We start from the raw sequence: 26350 nt of genomic DNA, 5'->3' as shown, positions 1-26350 counted from the left end.
CTAAAGGCGCCTTCCCTGAGGCTCTGTGTTGGTTCACCCCTGCACTGTTAACAGTTCCAGCGACAGATCCCAGAAGCAGAGATCAGTACTGTTTTCTGTTATCGTCCATTATTATTTTTAACGTAGAAAGCTGTCTCCACGCGGTGACACTTGAATGTGACTCTTCAACGGGTGAGCACCCTGATCAGAGGCCCACCCCCCCCACCCCCACCCCCCCGCCTGCTGTGCAGTCGCTCCCTTGTGTGTGTGGCAGCAGGAGTAAATGTTAGGACTTCCCTGGATTAAAGTCTAGAAGTAAAACTCCATCTCTGTGCTCCGGGCTTCGTGTAGGTCAGCAGAAGCACAAGTACAGTAAGTGTGGTGAACAGCTCAAGGGGTAGGACCAGACAGATTTCGAGGAAGTTGGGCACGGCCCAGGGCAGAGGTCGTGCCCAGGTCACGTTGATGGTGATCTTAATGGAAGACAGGTGAGCAGAGGCTGGCAAATGTCATGGTGACTCCAGTTGCTGTCTGGTGCTTAGGGACGCATGGTTTGGTGTGGGGTTAATCAAGGTAGAAGAACGGCGATGAAAGATCTGTATTCGCTTTTCTTAAGACAAAGTACCTGTTGGCACCTGAAGCGCTTCTAGTGGTTGGCTTTGTCAGGAGGAGAAACGATGTCATGGAGAGGGCAGGGGGTGGTGTGTGAGCCTGTGGCTGGTGCAGGTGAGTGGCAGAGAATCAGAATGTTCTGTCTGGTGTAAACCCCATTCTCTGTTGTTGAGATTAGGGGTCTGTTTGGAATGGCTTTCCTCCATACTCATGACCCAGGCCTCAAGTAGCTGGAGTTCTGTACACGTTCCCCTCCCCCATGACCTGCTCACGTAGAAGGTCAGGAATATCGGCAGGTCTCCCACTGTCCTGAGAGAGTCCACTGTCTGACAGGTCGTGTCGATGAAACATGTAGGTGCCCTTTACATAGGGCATAGGGCTGTCCTTTTACATAGTTTACAGATACACACCTGAGCCTCAGAAAATCCGGAGCCGCCCCCCGGGAGACTGATAGTGAACCTAGCAGTCATCCTCATTTGGTCTCGTTCAGGAAGCCTTCCTGGGGTCCCTCTCAGGTGCCAGGTCCCGGGATGTCCCCGCAGGCACAGCGCCCACCCTCGTGGAGCTGGCCATCTGGGAGCCTCCGTCCAGGAAGCCTGGCGTCCATGTCGCAGTGCCTGCAGGGCGCCAGGGACCCAGGCCTGGGAGCCGGTCTCGGGGCCCCGCTGGCCGTGTGCGCAGAGAGGCTCCGCGAGGCGTTTGCTGATGTCTGTCTCTCCTCTGTCCCAGCACTCCATCCGCGCGCTGGCACTCAGGGTGCTGCGGGAGACCTTGAGAAGCCAGCCAGCAAGGTTTAAACACTACGCGGAGCTGACGATCATGAAGACGCTGGAAGCCCACAAAGACTCCCACAAGGAGGTGAGCCAGCCTCTGGCGCACAGCCCTGCCGCCGCGGGGTCTGAGCAGCGCTGCGGGCCCAGTGCCCCTGCGGTCAGGGTGGGGATGGAGACGTGCAAGCCTCGCTCTGGGCCCTCGGCCAGGCTCCCTCACCCGCAGAGCCCCGCTCTCCTCGGGGGGCTGTCACCCCACCGCCGCCCACAGGAGAGCTAGGTGAGGCCGGAGCGTGCGGGCGGGCTCCCCCTACAGGCTTGAAGGACTGGAGGCGGCCCGCCCGCTCTGTGGGCTCCAGACGCGTGAGGCATCCGCACTCTCGTCGGGCTCCCGTCACGGGGCAGGGAGGGCGCGGTTCTGGGCCCGACGCGTGTGCACGCAGAGGCCAGTCTGTGCGTCCTCGTCCAGTTGCTTGCTGGACTGTCCTGGGGCCTGCCGCCCACAGTCCTCTGCGTATCGAGAGATGGGAGGTGGGGTGGGTGGAGCGCCCTAAAGGGAGATGGTTTCAGGGACGCCTGCCAGTGAAAGGCACTGTGGCAAACAACCGTCTAATTCCAGGTTTGGAAAACTTAACTTGGCGAAACAGTGGGTCTGACCCCGAAGTGAGACATAAGCATGTGTCAGTTCAATCTTTTGGCTCCCGTGTGACTCTCGCGAGCACAGCTGTGGATTAAAGGAACTGTGATTAGAGCAGTTCTTCTCTTCACAGCGAGAATCAGACCCTGAATCATGGCTTTTTCCTCTGTTCAGCAGTTACGTGGCTACTGAACAGAGACCGGTCTGGCCCCCTCAGGTTCCCACCACAACTGCAGGCTCAGCGAGGTTGAGGGCGTCCCTCTGGCCGGGCATCTCTCCACCCAGCAGTCCTAGTGCCACACAGGTGCATGAATGATGGGTGTGTGTGCAAACCACTCACTCACACTTCCGGGATCCAACTTGGTTGCCTGATGGCGACAGCACCTACTCGTGTTTGAACAAAACGCTTTCCACTTCAGATAACTCATTTGAAAAATGTGAGGACCAGGTAAGCTAACAGTAGTCACCGTAATTATTCCCAGGTGAGGAAGAAGGTCCAGGAGGTCCCATCCTTTGTCAGGTGGTGCACACGTGGCAGTTCCTGGCAGAACCAAGATGTGAACCAGGTCGTGTGTCTTTTAAGGGGCAACTGGTCTGTGCTGACTCTTTTTTTTTTTTTTTTAACCACAATAGCTTCTCCTTAATGAGAATGCATGATGAAAAAAATGACATGAAATGGACGTTCTTTTACATACATACGATGTCAGTTGTTTTCAGAGGGGAGGACATATTGAGACTGTGACTCTGAGGTGAAACAAAGCCACCTGCACGGTGTGGCGGTCACTAGCCATCCCCTTGGCAGACGTCTGTCTTTACAGTGGCCGTCCTGATCGTAACCTCCAGGATTTGGACGGTGGACCCGGAGAAGTATACGTTACCAGAAGTTGCTCTTTACTGTTTACGTGAGAGATCTTGTTGTTTTCCCCTGCAAAGCGAGAGACTGAGGAGAGAACGTTCTTCGCTTTGAAGTCCTTTAGGTTGCGTAAGGGACACAAGCAGAAAACACCTGCTGCTTAAAGCAAACGTAGCAGCACTCAGTTGCCGTGGAATTCTTGTAACCCAAGGGTCTCCACGCGGCTGTCACTGATTTCCTGATAAGCTGGTTGAGGAAACACTGTGTTCTGAAATGAGTGCGGTTACTGGCAGGCCTCCCCTGCTTTGCATGCTTTCAGACTCACCTTGACTTGGTGCCCTTGTCGTTTTCCTTATGAAACTTCACGCTGTCACTTTGCCCGAAGCTTCTAACTTGGGCACCTGTATGTTTTGGTGTTAGGTATCGTTTTCGTTTTTGTTTTTCTTTTCCTTTAAAACTCTTCCATGTGGTCTTTCTCTGGCTTTGCCAATCCGCGTTTGTTTTTAGACCGGATAGTTAGACGCACAGGGTCTGTGTGGTAGCCGTTGTGCTGGCATATCCCACACAGTATGTCTCTGGTTGCTACGTTTTCTCGTCTGCACATTCAAACATCATTCCCACATTTATTGACTGGAAAGGAGCCGAAGTGTTTCTAGACCCGGTTACTAGTCAGACAGGGGCCAGTCTCTCTTCCCGTCTAAATCGGCACTCTCAAAGTGTGCTCCTCCCGGCGACAGCTCTGGGCACCTCCTTCTCGTTACAGCTAGTTGGTTTTGTGTCCACAGGCAAAACCCAGGCTTTGGCAGATGAAGGAGTTGGACCGGCAGGTGGACACAGAGCGGCTGTGAGAGCGCTTGTCACCAGACATGTCTCTCCTTGGCCGCTGTGGCCGGGGCCCCGCCAGCGTGCGCACTGTAGTTCTGGCCGCGGGGCTGTAGCAATGAAGCACTTCTTGAAATGCAGTTTCTATAAGTTGAAAGGTGTCATAAGGCCCTTAGGGAAGATGCATAAAGCAGGGCTGAGGATAAGATGGCTTGTTTGTCACCGATAAGCCAGGGACTGTGTTCCCAGGGTCTTTAACAGGAGCTATGAGTGCAAGACACTTTTGTCACACGCTGAAACGTGCCGGGCACTACATCTGTCTCAGGCATCGTTCATCATAAGCTAACAGAGGTGTTTTACAATAAGCAAGATAGAGGATTCGGGTACCGGTTTAAAGTTTTTATTTTAAAAGTTGGTATTGGGAATTCCCTGGTGGTCCAGTGGTTCGGACTCAGCGCTTTCACTGCCGAGGGCCTGGGTTTGATCCCTGGTGGGGAACTAAGATCCCATAAACCTCGCAGCGTGGCCCAAAAAGTAATTAAATAAATAATTAAAAGTTGGTGTTTGTCCGGTTAGACAGTTTTCATATTTCCTATTTGAATAAGTAAATCTCTTTCATTGTCTAGCTCCTTATTTTTATCTTTTTAGTAAATAAAATTTGCTTTTGCGTTTCAGTAGCTCATTAATGAAGTTACTATGGTATACCATAGTGTTAGCTTTTAGCAAACATCCGAAGGGGCGAAGGGCTTGATAGTGACCTTTTAAAATCTTACGCCCCCTTTTCTGTTTTTCAAGAAACAACTCCATTAATGTTAACACTTTTTATCTGAGAACTTGAAATCCGTTTGTTGGGGCTGGTACAGAACCTCTCCTTCAATGATTATGAGAAGATTTAGAGCTAAGAAGAGCACTGATACTCCGCATGCGATTCTGGGGTCAGTGGGAGCGCGAATCTAGAGGGGGAAAGCCTGGTTTTCGGTCCAGCATCCGACCTCCAGCCCAGCTGTCGGTTTGATCCCTTCTGTCTAAGCCTGTGTAGCGTGGCCGCCTCGAGAATCAGACACGGGACATGGAAGCATGCTTCTAACACTGTCAGGCACTGTACCAGTATTGCTACGTAAAGCCGTCTTCAGACATCCGTACCGTCTCAGAGGCACTCGTTTCAGTAGCTGCTGCTCCCAGGCACTGCGGCTTACACGCGGTACCCAGAGTGCTGGGGTCCTTGCTCGCCGTTCTGTTTAAACTTGAGAGGAGCACCAACTCTGTTTCTTTGAAGATGTTCTATACTTGAGACTTTTTGCTGACCTCGGCCACGTTAATGAATATTCCATTACATTTTCCTGTTAAAAAGAGGAAAATACCAGCTTCGTTTTATGTCACTGCAGGAGGTCACCAGACATTTCTTGCCCCACAGCAGCCTTGGTGTTTAAGGCATCAGAATCCAGCCTCAGGTGGTTTGGCTTGTTTGGGGAAGTTTGAGTCTCAGGTAAATATGAAACAACCACTGTTACGTCTCCCGGGGTTTTATTTTGAAATCATTTCTAATTAGTTTTATGATTGCAAGGAATTAAAAAAGCAAAGCCAGACTAAATTTATTTTTACAATAGAACTTTTCGGGGACCTCTTGGCAAATATCACAGCCTGAGCAAAGCAGCGGCGTGTCAGAGAGAAAGCACTTTAGCGAGCTGACGTTGTGCTTCAAATACCAATTAGAATCACTCTCTGACCATGGCTCACCCAGGCCCCGTGCATCTGGAGTGGCCCTGAGAAGCCTCTCGGGGCAGCGGCCGTGTGTCAGTGGGTTCTGAAGAACAGTGCATTGTGTGAGCGTAGAAAGATTATTTCACCTCTCTGGACCTTGGGTTTCTAATCTGTTAGCCCAGGGAGTGGACTGCATGCTTATCTGTGTGTCATCCGGCCTCAGGATAATGGAGGAGGCTGCTGAGTAACAAACCTCAACTTTTCTAGATTCTAAGTCTCCAGTCTTCTTTGGGCCCAGTCTTGGGATATAGCCAGAGGCCCTATTTCCTTTGTAACCTTCAGCCTTTTAACAAAAAGACAAAACCAGAGACCTGTATAGTCATTTAAAAGGTCAAAGTTGCTGAGCCAGACAGTCTGACACTCGTAGCACAAACTGGTAAATGTCCCATTATTGGGCGGGTCGCAGGGCGGTGCTCAGACCTAAAGGAACTTACATGGCTTAGGTGACGTTAGAGCAGAGGAATCCACGTGGGGTCCATAGAGAAGTGCGCTGGGAGTCTGGGGCAGTTCGGGAGGATGCTGGCGGTGAGCCAAGCAGCGAGGCCCAGGGCCGTGGGCTGGGAGGACACAGCTGGGCTGGACCGGCTGGACCCACCCCGCCACAAGTGGAGGTCCCATTGCCCACCCTGCTGGGTGGTTGGGACATGCCAAGCATGGTGTCCAGTCCTGAGTGGTGGCGGCCGCTGCCCCACGGTTACTCAGGGTGAGGGGACACGGCCCCTCCTCTCTGATGGGCCCAGCCTCCTAAGACCAGACGTGACACCTGCCCTTTAGCTCCCGTAGCCTCAGAGCGTCTTACTAAGAGAGGAAACCCTGTCTGCAGAAAGCAGTCGGGGGGCCCTTGTTTAATGTCAGAACCCTGGAGTCTGGAAACTTGGGTCCTCATCCTACTTTGGCCAGTCACGTGGCTGGGGACGGGACGCAGCTCTGGACGCCGGAAGTGCTGGCACCCGGGGTGACCTGGGACGCCCTGCGAGGCCTGCCCTGCAGGGCTGGCCTCAGAGTCGGGCGGCGAGGAGGCTGGCACTGTGAACACTGAAGACACTGTCTTTTATCCTCTTCCAGTGAAGAAATAGACCGGTTCTGAGTAGAATTGTGCCTGAGGTTTTTCAGTTTTACGTAAAGCAGACATAACCGCATTTCTCGAACTATATCTCAGAAGGCTATCGAAATTTGGGTGAATAAACTTTGGGCTGTGTCTCTGGGCTCCCGCGTCGGCTGAATCTCTCGGCATCTCCACTGGAGGGGCCGTCACACTCCCACACTTGAGTCCGGGAACACCAGGAGTTGATGGATTTGGGAGGCGCGGAAGAGGAGTTCTGTGCGCGGCCCACCTTCCGCCTCCCAGGCTCTTCCGAGGGGCCAGCCATCCCGGCGTCGGAGGCGTCCTCCAGGGTGGGGACACGGCCCCCTCCTGGGCGCCCACCCTGTGACTCTGTGGCATTGTCCCCCATCGGCCCTGATTCTACCCCTTGGGGTGGGACAGAATAAGTCTCCCACCTCGGAGCCTTTCCGCGTTCGAGACGGTGTTGCCCTGAATGCGCTTCTCCAGGGCGGGGGCTGTGATGGCCGTGTGGTTAGAGACCATCCGTGCAGGCTATACCATCTGAAATTGTACGTGTGCGTTTTCCGGGAGAAAGTCCTCATCAGCGAGGTCTGGGAGATAAGGTTTCACGCTCCAAACTGATGTAAGCATTCTAGATTCGCATCCCCCCTCATTTTACTGATGAGGGAAACTGAGGCCCAGACAGTAGAAGAAACTCCTCCCACGTTCACCTCACTAGTTGATGGCAGAGCCAGGTCCCCGAACTTGGACCCTGAAGGTTGTTCCTTTCCTCCCCCCCCCGTCCCGTGGTGCCGGGTCCGGCAGACAGGGGACTCGCATGCTGGGTTCAGGTCCCCGGTGGCGCCCGCCTGAGCTGGCAGCAGGCAGAGCAGTGCTGCCCACACCCCTGCCCCGCCCCACCAGAGACACAGCCGCCCCTCCACGGTGGGCGCACCACGCTGGTGGGCACACGCCGGGCACCTGGCCTGTCTGGTGAGGCCTCCCCGGCCTTCCCCAGAAGGTGGCGCCAGCCTCTCCCTTCGGGAGGCACGGTTCCTGAGCACCCGCTGGCTGGCTGGCTGGCTTTTAGTCAGCCAGTTAGGCTGCCGCATCGGTGACAGAGCCCAGTCAAACCCTGTGAACTTAAAACACGCAGTCCAAATTTTGACAGGCTCTGTGCTCTCAAAGAAACCTTATCTTTAAGCAAACATTCATCAATATTCTGAGTAATGATCTCATTTTTTAAAAAGTTAGATAAGGAAATTATGCTTTTCCTAGCTAGACACTGTTATTTCACTAACTTTGAAAAAGCAGAATTCCTGTGTTCCCTACCAGACTGCAGCAAAGTCAGCAGAACTAGAACAGTCTTGGTCACTTGGGGTAGATGACAGCCCGGAAGGCTGCCTGATCCCCCTTGCTCTCATCAGCATCCCTGCCCCCTTGGAAAACATCTTTGCCGCCTCTGGCCACCTTGTCTGCTAGACAGTACTGTTCTCCTTCCTCTCTGCTGCCCGTGTTTACTTTTGCTCTCTGTTTGCTTACACTTATAATCTTTGCTTCTTATGTTACACAGAACACAGGGGCAAAACCTAAAGTTCACCCTGAATCAGGCAGCAGGCCAGCCGCTGGGAGCTTGGCATGTAGAGGGAAGTTGAGAACGCCGACCCGCCTTGCCAAAAACAGCATCTGTCTTGGGAAACTTGTTCTAACCTCAGTGAAAGAGGGGGCCTCAGATGGGCCTTCTTAAAGCGCAGCTTCTGGCATTTTCTTTTCAGGCATTTTCAGAAAACCTACATTTGATTAAATGCTTCCTGCAAGCGACGTCAAGAATTCGTGGAGTTTTATATGACAAAGTTCCCCTTGGGTTTGGGTTTCAGCTCAGCAGACCTGAGAAGGTCTGTTTCCCAGCAGCTCCCTGCAGGGTAACTCCTGTGACCTGGATGATAGCAGAGAGTGGGGAGGTTGGGGGGAGGAGGGGACCCCTCGTGTTAGAGTCTCGCTGTGAACCTGGCCATTTATTTCCCTGAGAGGTGCCGGGAGGTTTCTAGTTTGCTCCTCTCGAGACTTAAGTGGCGCTGCTGGGACTTGAACCCCAGTCTGTCTCCCAAGCCAGTGTCTTCCCGCCCACTGAGCTGTGCCCACCTCCTGGTGGTCTCCTGAATTCCCCTACATCAGTGTTTTCCAACTTGAATATTGTCTATGAAATCATCCAGTATTTCATTTCATTTTTTTTTTCCATGTTTAAAAACTAAGACCTCAGGTTTCGTCAGTTAGTTACTATCACTCAGCTTTCTGACCAGTATGTTGTGACACCTGTAAACAGTGGTTTCTTACAGTAGAAGGGCATTGGTGTCCCACTGCGGGACCCGATTGGAGAAGGGACGGGCCCCCTCTTCCACCGTCTGCCTGGCCGTGTGTAACACGCCAGACGCCTGGCTCTGCCAGGTCCGCCGTGGACTGACCGCACTCTCAGGGACATGCCTGAGCTCAGGAGGAAGCACAGCACTTCATCTAGTAATTGTTGCGTGATGGAGCCCTTCTAAGCAATATGCTGTCGCTCTCCAAACAGACCGATCACTGAGCATTTAAACACACACACACACACACACACACACACACACACACACACACACACACACACACACACACACACACACACACACACACACAGAGTGGGGAAATGGGTTGGACAGACTCTGAGCACCTAGTGCATGATGATGGACACTGCTGGGCATGGGGACAGAAGAGTGGCCAACATGGGAGCTTGCCTTCAAGGAGCCCTGAGTCTAGTGGGGAGACGGTGTCAGCAGAGCAATGAAGTGCAGTGATCAGGGTGCCCCGGGGGTTCCGTGGGGGTGAGGGGGACCTGCCCGGCCAGGTCACTAGCGCAAGTGAGCAACTTTCAGGAAGAGTGAAGGGAGCTGGCGGGGCCCCACAGCGGCTGGCGGGGTGCATCTTTGCCCAGTGTTCCTGCACAGGCCTCGTTTCCTTGCGTGCCTGGTCATCGGGGTGGCCCTTTGGAGTGAGTATTGGACCGGGCAGACCCCTGGGCGTAGGCCCTGGGCCTCTGGACCGAGCCCTGGAGCCTTGCGGGGCACCTCAGTGGCCCAGCCCCACCTCTCTGCTGTTCCTCCACCAAGGCCGAGCTCGGAGCCACACGGGCTCTGCAGCTACAGTCGTTGCTGTGTCATCTTTCTTAATCCAGATAGCTGTAAAAGTAGGTGTTTTGTTAATCCCCGCTATGGAATTTTTAAAAATTGAGGCTCCTCTTGGTAGAGGAATGAACTGAGGTGCGTCTGCTGCGCTGCTCTCAAGAGGCTGAGCGTGTGTCTGTCTGACTCTGCCCTTCTTGGGGTGAGAGGTTAAAGGTCATGTAGGCACAGCAGACTCTCTGCTGTCAGGGGACCTGAGTGGGACAAACCGCTGTTCGTAGGCGACAGAGTTGGTAGGAGAAACATCGCGATGGGCTTCCTTTAGTCTCATTTCCGTGTGTGTGTCTGTGTGTCTGTGTGTATATGTGTGTGTGTATATATGTTTGTGTATGTATGTGTGTATGTATGTGTGTCTTTATATATGTGTGTACATATGTGTGTATATGTGTGTGTGTTATGTGTGTCTGTGTATATCTGTGTCTGTATACGTGTATGTGTTTATATGTGTGTGTGCATATGTATGTATGCATATGTGTCTGTATATGTGTGTGTCTATATATGTGTGTGTCTGTGTGTGTGTATTGTGTATATGTGTGTGTATATCTGTGTCTGTGTATATGTGTGTGTGTATCTGTGTATGTGTGTCTGTGTATATCTGTGTGTCTTTGTGTATGTGTGTGTATATGTGTGTATATCTGTGTATCTGTGTGTATATGTGTGTGTGCTGTGTTTGTGTCTGTATGTGTGTGTGTATCTGTGTGTGTATATCTATGTCTGTGTATATGTGTGTGTGTATCTGTGTGTGTTTGTGTGTGTATATATATGTGTGTGTGTATGTATATGTATGTATATGTGTGTGTGTGTGTATATGTGTGTGTGTGGGTGTGTGTTTGTGTCTGTGTATATGTCTGTGTGTATATGTGTGTGTATGTATATATGTATGTGTATGTATATATGTGTGTGTGTATGTGTGTATGCTTGTCTGTGTGTATATGTGTGCATGTGAGTGTGTGCATGTGTATGTATATGTGTTTCTGTGTGTGTCTGTGTGTGTATATGTGTGTCTGTATATGTGTGTGTCTGTGTGTGTATATATGTGTGTGTGTCTGTGTGTGTATATATATGTGTGTGTGTATATATGTGTATGCGTGTGTCTGGGTATGTGTGTGTGTGTCTGTGTGTATGTATATGTGCGTGTGTCTGTGTGTATATGTGTGTGTGTGTGTGTGTATGTGTGTGTATGATATGTGTGTCTGTATATATATGTGTATGTGTGTCTGAGTGTGTATATGTGTGTCTGTGTCTGTGTGTGTATGTCTTTGTGTCTGTGTGTGTGTGTGTCTGTGTGTGTGTGTGTGTGTGTGTCTGCGTGTGTGTGTCTGTGTGGGGAGTGAGAGGCCCTGAGCATGACTGGTGACTAGTGACCGCTTGCTGGTGGGGCTGGAGCCTTAGGAGCCCCGTGGGCCACCAGAGAAGCCTCCTGCTTCCTGTCCCTCACCAGCCACCTCCTGAGCCTTTGCCTCCTCCTGTGCCCGCCCCACGTGGACCAGCCGGCCCTGACAGGCCCTGAGCTCAGCTCAGCTGCTGCCACACAGGAGTGCGCGAACACACACAGCACAGATGGAGCGGGGGGAGGGCAGTAGGGGAAGACGGCCCAGGCTGTCAGGTTTCTAAGGTCCTTAGGAGCCGGAGGGTAGGACATGGCTCTTCTGGAGTACGGCTGCCCCCTACGGCCAGCCCACCCGGCTGACGCTGTTGGAGCGAAAGCGCAGCCGGGCCGGGGCCGGGGACCGCCCAGCGCGGAGCGACGCGAGCCTGTCCCTGGGCCTGTGAACTCGGGCGGCAGTGCTGTCTGGCGTGGCTGGAGCTCACCCACGCACGGGCCGTGTTTCAGGTGGTGAGGGCTGCCGAGGAGGCCGCCTCCACGCTGGCCAGCTCCATCCACCCGGAGCAGTGCATCAAAGTGCTGTGCCCCATCATCCAGACGGCCGACTACCCCATCAACCTGGCCGCCATCAAGATGCAGACCAAAGTCGTCGAGAGGATCGCCAAGGAGGCCTTGCTGCAGCTCCTCGCGGACATCATCCCGGGCCTGCTGCAGGTGGGCCCCCGAGGGGTGGGCGGGACAACCGGGCGGTGCAGCCCCTGCCTCTTCTGGCCCACCCTCTGCTGAACGCACAGGAAGATCTTCCTGGCAGCCCAGCCCTGTGGCTCACAGAAGGAACTTTACTGTGAACATGTTTTGATCTTTCTTCGTTGTTCCTTCCTTACTGCACGGCAGTGGGCCCAGCCCTGGGCAGGGTGGGCCGTGGAGCCCAGCATCAAACAGTGGTCCTGGCTCTCATCCGTCCAGCTAATATTAATTGAAAACCCTCGTGAGCATGAGGCGTTGAATTAAGTAGACTACGGAAGACGAGGTGTTTTCCACTGTTGGGACCCTACCTCACGGAGTCTCCAGCCCGCTCCAGGACCCGGTACAGCCGTACAGACGGCCGTGGGTGAGGGCGGGTGCCGTGTGCTGAGTTGCTGCCACGGGGGTGCAGGTAGGGGTTTCTGAGATCGGGGTGGGGGCTGACCTCTGGGTTGGGGTGTCAGAGAGAGACGGGCTCAGAGAAGAAGTGGTTTAGAGTTGGGCCCTAGGGAGAGATTTCAGTGGGGAAGGGTAGAGAGACATCAGCTTTACACTTAATAAATGCTGCTGTTTGCTGAGTGCTGGGCTCAGAAATTTAAACACATACAGCCGGGCACTGGCTTATTCCAGGCAGAGGGAAAGACACAAAAGCAGAAAGGTCCAGAGGGCTGTTCGGAGGAGAGCAGACAGTCCCACCTGGGTGTGGGGCGGGGGGAGGCCCACAGGCAGGTTGTGGTCCAGCTGGAGAAGGATGCGGAGGTCTGGCTGCGGGCGGATGTTCCCCGCAGTCCGTGGACAGTGGAGTTTTGCCCACAAGAGTGAGCGACGTGGTTCTCATTTCTTGAAAGGGGTTTGCACGTGTGAGGTTTGCTTTACCATGGCGAGAAGTAGGAAAGAAGCCAGGTATTTTTCCCCTTAACTTCCTTTTCTCATTCTGTTCTCTCGTGACGTCTCTTGGCTGGTGCTGCCTGGCAGCTCGTGATACAGCATCTATCTGTGTGGAGGAGACCAGCTCGCCGGCCTCCAGCCTCCCACCCCGGAAGCCGCTCACTCTTTGGCACTCTTACATGTGGCCTCTCTGGGGCGAGAGCTCTCGGGGTTCACAGGCAGAGCTCAGGTGTATCCAGGCCGCTCCTGACAAGGTCGAGGTTGAACCGAGAGGGCATTTGTGGAAACGTTGATGAAATATTGACAGTCAGGCAAAGCTTTGATCTCGTTTCCTTTCTGTGTCCCTCTCTGACTGCAGGGTTACGACAACACCGAGAGCAGCGTGCGTAAGGCCAGCGTGTTTTGCTTAGTGGCGATTTATTCCGTAATCGGAGAAGAGTTGAAACCTCACCTGGCACAGCTCACAGGCAGCAAGGTGTGTATAGCGTTACCCGGGCGGGTCGTACACCTGGGCCTGCTGGCGCATCGCAGACTTGCTGCCCTGCAGCTCTGGGCTCCGCACGGGCTTCCTCAGCACGTGCGTTCTAGCTGGGCCTTATTCTCCAGAGGCGTTTCTCTAAAGACGAAATGACCGGCCGTTTAGTGAAGTCATTAAGGTACAACGTGGTCTGTCGTCGCTCCAGTTTTTGAAACGATAGCTTTGAACTTCTAGTTTATCCCAAAAAGGAAGATGACTGTCTTTAGAAACCAGCTTGTTTTCTCCCCCCGAAACACTAAGGACGTTTACCTGCTGGCTTCACACAAGGCTGGGGGGCTCCAGGTCCCTGTGGGGTGAGGACGGTGACCCTGCACGTGACCCGCCCGGGGGCCCACAGTGATCTCACTCTGGAAGCCGGGCTTTTTATTCCCTGGGCTGCCTCTCACCTTCCTTCTAGACTCAGGGCCAGAAAATGGGACAAAAGGACGATGGGCTCATGGAAGGTGACGGGGGCTGGAGTGCTTGTTGGTTGAAAAACAGACTCACATCTGATGAACTGCCAGGGGAGAGCAGGTGGCCACCCTCGAGCTCTGGCTGGAGAGGCCAGGGCCTGGGCCGCGGGGCCAACGTGTCACCGTGAAGTTACAGAGGCCCTGGGCAGGGGTGCAGATCCGCGAGCGCGAAGCCTGCAGCGCCTGGCCTTCCTCCTTAGAAAAGAAGGGAGCAGAGGTGATGCTCGTGGCTTCTCAGTAGGGCTGTTCCTTTGACACAGTTGGCGAGCATCACCGCTCACCGCGTTCTGGCTCTGCTGCCTTCGCCCGAGCAGGGCTCGCACCCTCAGCACTGCCGACACCTCGGGCCACTTCCTGGTGGAGGCGCCACCCCTGGGGTCCCAGGAGCGCACCCCACCCTCAATTGATGTCCCCACACCTGGCCAGGTGTCCTCTCGGGGCAGAATCAGCCCTGGTGGAGAACGACTGGTCCAGAAGGAGACACTTGACTCTTCCCGCAGACAGAAACCAGCAGCGGGGCTGGCAGGTGTGGAGGCCACTTCCCCTGATTCCACTTCCCGAGGTCCCCGTCCAGCCCTCCTGGCCATGGCCTGCAGGACCCTGAGCCGAGAGTGCCGAGCAGTGCGCTGGGCCGGGAGCCCCCCTCCCTCTGTGGCCATCGTCGGGGGCCGTGGATGGTCCCTGGCAGCGGTGGGGATGGCACAGACAGTCTTCACAAAAGGAATTAGATTCGTAAAATGGGAAATTCACCCAGAAGTAATATTAGCCAGACCTCGGTTTTCTGGTACTTTCTACTCTCATGAGTAAGGGAGCTGCCCTGCCATCTCATGTGCCCCCTCCAGCAAGGGGCTGAGGAAACGCAGGTGTCTTCTCGTCCCTGTCCTGCGGTTGACCTGCTGCCCCTTGCAGCGGTGGTCTCGGGTCTGGAGCCCAGTCCTCATTGGAGCCAGTATTCCCATCTCCCCGCTGATGATGTCAGTCGGCTCGGAGGGCTTGGGGAGGCTGGCTGCACAGCTGTCCACTGGGGCAGCGCAGAGCTTCCGGCCGTTACAGTTTTTATAGGTGAGAACTCCGGTGTGTTAACGTGAACCTGGTAGACTCCAGCGCACATCTCCTAAAACAAACACCCTCCCACCCAGCTCCCCAAAATGGGTAGCTGACAGCACATGGTGCTAAGTTAGAAACAGAGAATCAAGCCATGGCTTCCAGTTTCTGTGTGTCACCAAGCCTATCAGACTCTCCTTCCACTACTTAAATGAAGTTAATAAATGACATCAGGTTCTGCAGAGAAAGGCTGGTGCAAGGAACCTGTGAGGTGCCTTTGAGAAGTGTCCTGTTGCCATGGCAGCAGTACTGGCTTTAGGATCAGAAAACCTGTCCCCCGCTGACTAGCTGTATGACTTTGAGCAACCTTTCCTTTCTGCGCGTGCTCTCTCTCTCTCTCTCTCTCTCTGTAGAATACAGTAACATAAAATTTACTGTCTTAACCATTTGTAAGTGTACAGTTCACAGACACTAAGTACATTCATATTATGCATATTCATCACCACCATCCACCTCCTGAGCTCTTTGCACCTTGGAAAACTGAAATCCGTAATATTCCCCCTCCCCCCTGGCCCCTGGCAACCACCATTCTACTTTCTGTCTCTGTGAGTGTATAAGTGGAATCATACAGTATTTGTCTATTCGTGACTGGCTTATTTCACTGAGCATAATGTTCCTAGGTTCACCCATGTTGTAGCAGGTGTCAGAATTTCCTACTTATTTATTTTTGGCTGCGTTGGGTCTTCATTGCTGCACATGGGCTTTCTTTAGTTGAGGCGAGCGGGGTCTAGTCTTGGCTGTGGTGCGCGGGCTTCTCATTGCGGTGGCTTCTCTTGTTGCGGAGCGCAGGCTCCAGGCACACAGGCTTCAGTAGTTGTGGCACGCGGGCTCAGTAGTTGTGGCTCACGGGCTTAGTTGCTCTGCGGCATGTGGGATCTTCCCGGACCAGGGCTCGAACCCATGTCCCCTGCATTGGCAGGAGGGTTCTTAACCACTGTGCCACCAGGGAAGCCCCTTCCCTTCTTTTTAAGGCTGAATAACAGTTCATTGAATGTACATGCAGCATTTTGCTTATCCATTTCTTGGTAATGGCCTTGTGGGCTGTTTCCACTTGTTGGCTATTACGAGTAACGCTGCTATGAACATGGTGGTACAGATACCTCTCTGAGACCCCACTTTCAATTCTCTTGCGTATATATCCAGGAGTGGAGTTGCAGGATCATATGATAACTGCCAAACTGTTTGCCACAGCAGCTGCACCATTTCACATTCCCACCACCAACGCACAAGGGTTTCAGTTTCTCCACATCCTCGCCAGCACTTGTTATTTTCTCTTCTTTTTTGATAATAGCCATCCTCATGGGTGGTGTGAGGCGATATCTCAGTGTAGTTTTGATTTGCATCTCCCTAATGATTGGTAATGTTGAGCATCTTTTCATATGCTTGTTGGCCAGTTGTATATCTTCTTCAGTGAAATGTCTATTCAGGTCCTTTGCCCATTTTTGAATTATGTTTGTTTTTTTGTTATTGTTGAGTTACAGAAGTTCTCTCTATATTCTGGATATTAATCCCTTGACCTTTGATGCACAAAATGTTTTAGTTTTCGTGAAATCCAATTTGTCTATTATTTTTTTGCCTGTGCTTGTGGTGTCGTATTCAATAACCATTTCCAAACCCAGTGTTGCGAAGCTTTTGCCCTGTGTTTTCTTCTAACAATTTAAAAATTTTAGCTTTTAATGCAAGTCTCTGATCCATTTTGAGTTAATTTTTGTGTATGGTGTTAGGTAAGGGTCCAACTTCATTCTTTTGTGTGTGGATATTGTTTTTCCAATACCATTTGTTGAAAAGACCTTCTGTTTCTTCAGAGAACCTCATTGGAATTTTGATAGGGGTTTCATTGAATCTATAGATAGCTTTGGGTAGTATTGACATCCTAACAGTATTGACTTCCAATCCATGAACACAGGATGTCTTTTTTTTTTTTTTTAACCTCCATACTGTGATGAGTTGTTGTTTGTTTTTAGTTTTTTGTACTTTTTTTTTTCTTTTTGCGGCATGCGGGCCTCTCACTGTTGTGGCCTCTCTCGTTGCGGAGCACAGGCTCCGGACACGCAGGCTCAACGGCCATGGCTCACAGGCTTAGCTGCTCCACGGCATGTGGGATCTTCCCGGACCAGGGCTCAAACCCATGTCCCCTGCATTGGCAGGCGGATTCTTAACCACTGCGCCACCAGGGAAGTCCCTGGGGGTTTGTTTGTTTGTTTTTGTTTTTTCCTTCATTCTGTTAATGTGGTGTATTATATTTATCAATTTTTGTATGTTGAACCATCCTTGCATTTCAGGAATAAATCCCACTTGGTCATGGTATTAAAGCCTCTTAATGTGCTGTTGAATCTGGTTTGCCAGTCTTTTCTTGAGGATTTTTTGCATCAGTGTTCATAAGGGCTATGGATCTGTAGTTTTCTTGTTATGTCTTCAACTGGCTTAGATATCAGGAGAATGCTGACCTCATAGCATGAATTCAGAAGTGTTCCTTCCTCTTCAGTTTTCTAGAAAAAATTGAGAAGGATTGTGTTAGTTCTCTAAATGTTGGTAGAATTCACCAATGAAGCCACCTGGTCAGGGGCTTTTCTTTGTCAGATTTTTGATTACTGATTCAATCTCTTTACTAGTTATGGGTCTGTTCAGGTTTCTCTTTTCTTCTTGATAGGTTTTGTGTTTCTAGGAGTTTGTCCATTTCATCTAAGTTACCTAATTTGTTGGTGTACAGTTACTAATAGTATTCTCATGATCTTTTTGATTTCTGTAGAATCAGTCATAATGTCCCCACGTTTGTTTCTGATTTTAACAATTTGAGTCTTCTCTCTTTTTTTGTTAGTTAACTTAGCTAAAGCTTTGTCAATTTTGTTGATTCTTTTTCAAAGAACCAAGTTTTGGTTTTGTTACCTCTATTTTTTGTTTCATTTATCTCTGCTCTAATCTATATTATCTTCTTTCTGCTAGCTTGGGGTTTAATTTATTATTCTTTTTCTAGTTCCTTAAGATATATAAAGTTAGGTTGTTGATACAAATCTTCCTTCTTTTTTATATAGCTATGAATTTCTCTCTTTACACTGCTTTTGCTGCATCCCATAAGTTTTGGTATGTTGTTTTTGTCTGTCTCAAGGTATTTTCCTATTTCCTTTGTGATTTCTTCTTTAACCCAATGGTTGTTTAAGAGTGTGCTGTTCAATTTCCACAGATTTGTGAATTTTTCAGTTTTCTTTCTGTTACTGATTTCTGAGTTCATCTGTTTTGGTCAGAAAAGGTACTTTGTATCATATTTATCTTTTAAAATGTATTGAGGTTTAATCTGTGGCCTAACATATGGTCTATCTTGGGAAGGTCTCATGTGCACTTGAGAAGAATGTGTATTCTTGTGTAGAATGTTTTGCATATGTCTTTTAGATCTAGTTGATTTATTGTGTTGTTCAAGTCCTCTAGAGTGGAATATTGAAGTCTCCCAACTATTACTATAAAACTGTTTCTCCCTTCCATGCTGTCAGTTTTTGCTTCATATATTTTGATGGCATGTTCTTAGATGTGTAATTATAAATATTAAATTTTCTTGCTGTATTGCTCTTTTATTAATATGTAATGTCCATCTGTTTCTTGTAACCTTTTTAGATTTAAACTCTATTTTGTCTGATATTAGTGTAGCTACCCCATACTCTTGGTTACTGTTTGCATGGAATATCCTTTTCCATTCTTTCACTTTCAACCTATTTGTGTCTTTGGATCGAAAGTGAGTCTCTAGTAGACAACATATAGTTGAATCATGGTTTTCTTTTTATCCATTTTGCCAATCTTTGTCTTTTGATTGGAGAATTTAACTCATTCACATTTAAAGCAATTACTGATAAGGAAGAGATTTCTGTCATCGTGGTATTTGTTTTCTATGTGCCTTATAGCTTTTTTGTCCCTCATTTTCTACACTACTCTTTTGTGTTTGTTTGCTTTTTGTACTGAAACGTTTTAATTCCCTTCTCATTTCCTTTTGTGTATATTCTATACCTGTTTTCTTTGTGGATTACATTTGACATCCTAAAGTTATAATCCTCTAATTTGAATTTATACCAGCTCATTGAGCAAGCTTTCTGAACCCTGGCCTTTTCATTTGTAAAATAGGAGAACCTGTTCTGCCTACCTCAAAGGATTGTTTTGAGGCCCAAATGTGATAATCAGTGTAAAGCTTGTAAACCATTGGACATATACACATCGTTCACTCTATTACCGTCATCTTTTCCTTGTACTTGCAATTATGTTCTAGACTTGACTAGGTAGATACAGTAGGGGTTCTGAGTTGTAAATAACTATTAGCAATGTTTAGCAGCTCATTTTTAACCAGGCTTTCATAGAAATATAACTATCCTGCTTTCTAGATCACTTTTTTCTTCTTTAAAAACTCTAGTGGGAAGCAGCAGCATAGCACAGGGAGATCAGCTCGGTGCTTTGCAATGACCTAGAGGGGTGGGATTGGGGAGGGTGGGAGGGAGGCTCAGGAGGGAGGAGATATGGGGACATATGTATGCATATGGCGGATTCACTTTGGTGTACAGCAGAAACTAACATAGCGTTGTAAAGCAATTATACTCCAATAAGATGTATTTAAAAAAAAAACAACCTCTGATTCAACAAGTACATGTTAGGAACCTGCTATCTTCAGCACACTATGCTAAGGCACATGGGAAGAGCAAGAACTCGTCCTGCCCTGACAGGACTGACACATGAGGAAACTTGTACAGCTGCCCAGGAGTGACCAGTGGACATGGTGGGACGGGCTCTGATTGCTGGGTCAGGGGCCTGGAGGAAGTGGGACCAGATTGGGCTGGGCTTGGCAGGATTGGGGAGCTGCACAGGGAGGGAAGGAGTGGACTGCAGGGAGGAACAGTGTGAACAGCTCAGGTAGGAGTAGGAGTGGGGTGCTCAGAGGACACGTTCTCCGAGCAGGGAGCTGCAGGAAGCACCTTGCAAGTGTCACTGCTCTGCATTTTGCAGATGGGAAAGTCGAGGCTCAAGAAATGTTTGCCTGAGGTCGCAGAACTAGTTAGTGTTGGAGTTGGTGCTAGAGTTCTGCTGGACCTGTTGAGCTTCAGGCCAGTGCTCTGTTGAATGTGCCACGGCTTCCCTTGCACCTGGCTGGCCCTGGCCGTATCCTCCTGAGCCTTAGAGCATTTAGGAACCTTGTGTAACATGATGGCACTTGGGGTTTTGTTTTTCTGTTTAATAAATTTATTTTAGTTTTGGCTGCATTGGGTCTTCGTTGTTGCACACGGGCTTCTCATTGTGGTGGCTTCTCTTGTTGCAGAGCGCGGGCTCTAGGCGCGTGGGCTTCAGTAGCTGTGGGCGGTCTCAGTAGTTGTGGCGCATGGGCTCGGTTGCTCCGCGGCATGTGGGATCTTCCCGGGCCAGGGCTCGAACCCGTGCCCCTGCATTGGCAGGCGGACTCTTAACCCCTGCGCCACCAGGGAGGTCCAGTGATGGCACTTTGATCACCGCACTGACTGTTCTATTGAAAGGTTTCAGATTTTGAAAGGTGTGGGATGAAAACAGACTGGGATACGTAGCGTGAATTCCCGACACACTCCCTGCAGCTGAAAAGAGTAAGAGGCATTACAAGTCCTGATCTGGGGGGGGACCCCCGGTGGGCTGCTGCGTGAAGACACTCGGGCAGAGCCCTCCCGCCAGCTGCACGTCCCAGGCTCCACAGCCATGTGACTGAGCGCGCCTTGCTGGGGGTCAGGGAGACACTGCCTCACGGGGGCTCTGCTGGTTGCTGGTCCTGTTCCCACCCATCATCCGAGGGCCCCGCTTTCTCCTGTGCCACACGCTCCACTCGGAGCATCTCTTCGTGGGTTCCCCGGGGACCAGCCGCTCCTCCCTAGGCAGCCGTATACTTGGCCTCACAGCCTGTTCAGAGACAGCAGCTAAAGAGCTGTGGAAGAGCTGTGGATAGTAAATATTCCCTTAATCTTACCAGTCGTGTGTTGCGTAGATTTTTATGGGCACTCTGCTTCTACAAATACCTGTTTCTTTTAATTTTTAATATGATCAGGCACACTATCAACATACGAAGTTAGCGGCATTCAGCAAATATTTAAGAACCTACCGTGTTACATGGTGCTTTAGGTATTTTGAGAGTCCAAGGGGCTTGAGTTAGAACTAAATGAGATGTCAGGCTTGGAAGCCCTTTCGCCGTCAAGCACTGTGCCTGACTGAGGGCACGTTGTTTAGTGACGCAGCGTCTGGCCTCAGGGAAGTTGAGTCTTGCTGGAAAGATCCAGCCCACTGCTCCCTGCAGCAGGAGGTGGCCTGTGCTGAGCCACAGTGGGCGGGGCTGGGGCCCGGGGTGCGGGAAGGCCATGGGGCACATGGGGGCGGCCTCAGATTCCACGCGCCTCGGGAGGTGTGCAGTGGGGAAGAAGCAGCTTCTGCACACATGTGAGGGTTAGAAAACGTGACCTCTGACCTTGGCTTGCTTCTTCATGCCGATGGAGTGTGGCTTGCACCCTCTCTTCCCGCTGGGTTGGGTGGAGCCGGTGGCTGCCTTGCCCCTGAAGTGTGTGGATCTGCAGCCCTGAGGCCCGCCTCGTGGTCACATGTTTCCCTCTTTCCGTGATAACCCCTCGCGCCCCCTCCTCTAGTCTGACCTCCCAATCGCGGTGGCCCTGGCCCCGGGCAGATGGCTTGGACCAGTGGTGGGCACTCAGTAAATGTCTGTGCAGTGAATTTCTCCACTAAGGGACGTGCTGTTTTTTTGTTTTTTGGTGTGGTTTTTTTGCGGTACGCGGGCCTCTCACTGTTGTGGCCTCTCCCGTTGCGGAGCACAGGCTCCGGACGCGCAGGCTCAGCGGCCATGGCTCACGGGCCCAGCCGCTCCGCGGCATGTGGGATCTTCCCGGACCAGGGCACGAACCCGTGTCCCCTGCATCGGCAGGCGGACTGTCAACCACTGCGCCACCAGGGAAGCCCGGACGTGCTGTTTTGTTGTCACCTGGGTTTTCTTTCCTGCTCTCTGATTTTCTCCTCCTGCTCACCCGTTTGTATCTTCTCCTTGCAGATGAAGCTGCTCAACTTATACATAAAGAGGGCGCAGACCACGAACAGCAACAGCAGCTCCTCATCCGACGTCTCCACGCATAGCTAATGCGGCGCCAGAGTCCCCGTGTAGCCCTGGAAGCAATCGGTGGTGCCTCTCAGAGAACTCCCCCTCCCCCCATCGGCTGCCCAGTCAGTACCAGGAGGCCCGCAAATATTTATTACAATCAGTATTTTGATCCCTTCCAGCTTTTGTGTAGAATCATACTGGTATTGAATGTAAAGGAAGCAAGGCCTGCATTGCATCTTCCTACAAAACAAAACAAAAGGAGTAAGAAAAGAAGAGCCATACTTAAACCGTCTCATCCCGCCTGCTGAGGTCGTAAAACCGTGTGTGTGGGCTGCAGTTTTTAAAAATCGGAGCTCTCTAGCCGATACCTGGTAGAAAGCAGCATTTTCTCTTCAGTTAATAAGATTGGAGGAGGTTGGGTTACGTTGTGTTTCTCTTTCATCTCGGCCTCCTTGGTTTTGGATGTGGCCTGTGTGGGGCAAAGCCCCACGCCTTCCACAACTGACACCATGGAAGGGTTTGTACGTTGTAAGTTGTGTTTTGAGACCTGCTAAGAATACGAATCAAGTCTTGGCAAGAAGTGGGAGAAAAGCCTGAAGATGGTCTTTCAACGAACATGTAGTGATCGTGCTCACCGTCTCCGGACCGGAGGCTGACGCCCTGCGCGGTCTCCTTCCAGGACGGGCTCCTGCCCCTCTGAACAACCCCACCGATGCCGCCCCTGCCCCAGAGCTGCCACTTGAGGGGCTTCTTAGAGATGAAATCCAAACACAAAAATCAAGGTAAATCGACAGCCTTGGTTAGCGTGTGCTTGAAATGGCCCTTCGTGCAGCGTCGAAGATACCGGAGAAGCTGCTCGTTTTACTGCCGAGATCCTGGGAAACACTATTTAACAGCGCTTCCCCCGTGACCCTGGCCCCTGGTGGTGCAGATTTAGGGCCCCCTCGCTTCCCTTCCCGAACCCGCGCCTGAGCGGCTCGATTCTAAGATGTTCTCGGTTAGTCTGGTCAATGGCAGCTCCACCATCTCAGTTTTGAATTCTCTGTTTAATTTGGGATTGAGATCAAAGAAAAATCTAGAGAGACCAGGTATCAGGATTTTTTTTTTTTTTTTTTTTTTGTAATTTTATGGACTGAAGTACTTCCTTGATCCTCTGCTGAGAGAATCATGGTTTTAAGGAAAAAGTAATTGTGGTGTGTGGCGGATCGCAGAAAAACAGGATTGGAAACAGAGTTTTAGAATCAAGTTCTTCAGTGAGAAACTTACCCCTTTAAAATTTCTTCTTGAGGGTTGCACTGCTTCAGTGAAAGCAACTCCGGATCAGGACCCTGGTTAACGAAGTTTGGAGTAAAAGGCTTCAAGCCAAATGGAAGTTCTTAATGCGGTCAGGAAGGCGTCTGTCGTCTCTTAGATTTCACCGTAGCCCCTGTAAATGGAACTGACTTTTCCATATTGTTAATGAGGTGTTTGCTGCTCTGGCGTCCAGTCCCTGCAGCTGCCAGGCTGTGTGGCTCTCACCCCAGAGCTGCACAGCCCCGAACGTAGCTTGTTTTCATGCAGAATCGACTTCAGATACTTTATGCGGAAATAGGCACTGAAGACAGAGGTCCGGGAGCAGAGGCCGGGGCGCCTTCACTGCGTGCGTGTGCTAAGTGCGTGCGTGCACGTAGCGGGTATCCTGCACGTGCGTGAGGGGCCGCGCTGCTGCCGTTGAGGGAACGTCAGGGGCGCGTTTTACGTGGTCGAACGTTATTGGCTTCTTTTCGGCTCAGAACAGCCATTGCTGTTTGTTCTTACGGCACTCGCGGGGTCGCTTTCTTGCCCTCTACCATCGTCAGCGTCTGATGATTCCTCTGAAGCGGCACCTGTGTTCCGCCGGGTTATTTCCGAGTCCTTCCTGGCGAGCGCGTGTGGAAAGGCCTCTCTCCTTCAGCTCGTGGACGCCCAGGTGGCCGCAGCCCCGCCCGCAGTCGGGAAGGACCTTGAACGTGGCCGCGCGCGTCCTCCTGGCGCTCACAAAGGGCTAGCCTTGAACGTCACTTGCCCAGCCTTGATGTCCTGACCCAGCGGGGCCCGCCCACTCCCAACCGACAGCTGCAGCTGCCCTGCCTCGCCGCCTCCCTGCAGGCGTCGTGTTTGGATGAAACGGTAGAACACAGGCGAGCAGAGCACCCGAGACTCGGTCCGCCTCCCGCGTTGGCCTGACTGTCCAGGGCCCCGAAAAGCCCCAACGCCACCGCCGGGGCCAGATCGCCGGGCTCCCGCTTCCCCTCCCGCTGCTGAGGCCCCGGGGGAGGCGCGCGGCCTTCCTGGAGCCACTGCAGCCACGGGCCGCCCGCCACGGCCCCACTAGCTTCTCAGTCATGCAGCTGCACCTGACCTGTCTCCTGAATCTTTTTCTTGCCCTACCGCCCTTAATTTATCAAGCATAATATTACACGTTAAAGAACAGCGAATAAGAACTCTGTAGAATCCCACCAGGACTTTGCTAACCATGATATTTGGAGATGATGAAAATGCTCTGAAAAATGTCAGCCACCAAAATAGTTTTGTCGGCACTGTTCACACGCATGGTCCCCACGCCCCCAGGTTGGGTTTTTGGTTTTGGTTTTTGGTTTTTTTGGGCTTTTTCATGTTACATCCATATCTGTATTTATATCTTATTTGTTTCACTTTCAAGTGTATCATGGCAAATGTACAGATTTTTTGTTGTTGTTAATAATGTGCTAGGATTTGCTAAAAAAGAAAACAAGAAAAAAAATCCTTTTGAGTTTGCTCTAGAATAAATGAGACTTAATTCAGTTTCTGACGTCCGAGTGGTTTTTTTTTTTTTTTTTTTTTTTTTTTTGGTCACAGTGCTTGTAGGTAGCTTATCCCGTCTCTCTGACGTCAGAACGAGGCCACATTTCTGAAGGATCGAGGGGCTACATGGAGGAGCTCGTGAGGTCAGCAGGTCGGACTGCAGGGGGCCCAGGGCCCAGGGCCGGGATCAGGCGGGTGTCAGGATGGAACCTGGGGGAAGGGGAAGGGCCTGGCGAGCGGAGCCGTGGAGCTGGTCTGCAAGGAACCCGTGCACGGCCCCCAGGGGTGCTGGTCCGTCTCTTTGGAGCCTTACTTTTGCTTTTGGAACGATTTTGACTCTTACATCGCGTTCCATGAGGCATCTCAGTATCCCTGACTGGTGACCTTGAGCCCCTTTCCCCCATGGCCCACCGCCTCCTGCCCGTTTGACACGTGAGCTCGGCGTGATCACAGAGGCTGGGTTCAAATCCCGGCTTCCCCCCTCACCCCCTCGGGCCAGTGTTCTCACGGATAAACCACCAGAGTGAGACGGACCTCGTGGAGGTGCTGGGAGGGGCCGCGGGTGATGTAGGTGAGGCCGCGGCCCTGACGCCTGCTGTGTGTGAGGGCGACACACAAGTGCGAGGCTGTCACCACCCCACCCCACCTCCGGGCCTGGCGCACCGTCCGACCGTTACTCCGGAGCAGATGCGGAAGCCCCCGTGGATGTGCTGCGCTCAGGCGGGGTTGGCGGTGCACTCTCTGTATTGGGGTCTCTAACCCCTGCCGCCACCATCCTCCTTATCCCAGGGCGGCCAGGAAGCCCCTGCTGATGGCTGTGTGTGTGTTGGGGGGAGGGGGAGATGCCCACCACAAGCAGCGGAGCTTGACTCGGGGGGATCTGAACGGTCTTCTCTCCGGAAGGTGCCCCTTTCCACTCACAGTTTTGCACTCAGTTGTAAAGGTTGCAGGACTCCCTGCAGATGTCCAGGGGTTCCAAGGTGAAAACTGCCTACGGACCAATGCTCTTGACGTTCTTGGGTCATGAGTGGAGGGGGAGGGGGTGGGGACAGCGGCTGACAGGCAGCCTTAAATAACGTCATGGGCGACGCACTTAGACTTCTGAAGTACTCTCATCCGTGGCAGTTTTTTTTTTTAATTAATTTTTATTTTTGGCTGCGTTGGGTCTTCGTTGCTCCACACGGTCTTTCTCTAGTTGCGGCGAGTGGGGGCTACTCTTTGCTGCGGTGCGCGGGCTTCTCATTGCGGTGGCTTCTCTTGTTGTGGAGCACGGGCTCTAGAGCGCAGGCTCAGTAGTTGTGGCGCACGGGCTTACTTGCTCCGCGGCATGTGGGATCTTCCTGGACCAGGGCTCGAACGCCTGTTCCCTGCATTGGCAGGCAGATTCTTAACCACTGCGCCACCAGGGAAGCCCCGTGGCAGCTTTCTGATTTTCATACCAATCCTGAGATGCAGGTGAGGAACTTGCCCTCGTGTCGCCTTTCCAGGTGGGGAAGTTGAGAGCCGGGCAGAGCACCAGCTAGATGGGGATGAAGGGACTCGGGGCCAGACCCCAGGCTCTTCCCCACGCTTCACACAGCCTTCCTGACTTTCCGGGGGGCACCTCAGAATCCCCTGGGGAGCTGGTGAAGCGGAAGGCGGAGTCTCGCCCTGGTGTTGCTGATTCTGCAGGGCTGGGGTGGGGCGTGGGGATGGGCATTTCTAACCAGTTCCCGGG

The 26350-nt window shown here is 51.7% G+C and overlaps 1 protein-coding gene across 30 annotated transcripts in view; it reads left to right on the top strand.

Moving 5' to 3' along the window:
• CLASP1 (cytoplasmic linker associated protein 1) overlaps window positions 1-24633 on the top strand; it is a 264028-nt gene extending 239395 nt beyond the window's left edge. For all 30 annotated transcript variants that reach the window (XM_060302570.1, XM_060302562.1, XM_060302569.1 and 27 more), the window contains 4 exons: window positions 1321-1449; window positions 11526-11732; window positions 13009-13125; window positions 21784-24633. In XM_060302570.1, the coding sequence (XP_060158553.1) occupies window positions 1321-1449; window positions 11526-11732; window positions 13009-13125; window positions 21784-21870 (540 nt within the window). In that variant the 3' untranslated portion in view covers window positions 21871-24633. The remainder of the gene's footprint in view (window positions 1-1320; window positions 1450-11525; window positions 11733-13008; window positions 13126-21783) is intronic.
• Window positions 24634-26350: the final 1717 nt, after the last annotated feature.

The sequence above is a fragment of the Globicephala melas genome, chromosome 7 (assembly GCF_963455315.2).
Source record: "Globicephala melas chromosome 7, mGloMel1.2, whole genome shotgun sequence".
Taxonomy (NCBI): Eukaryota; Metazoa; Chordata; class Mammalia; order Artiodactyla; family Delphinidae; genus Globicephala; species Globicephala melas.
The sequence above is the reverse complement of the archived record's forward strand: the minus strand, read 5'-3'. Positions and strand labels throughout refer to the sequence as shown.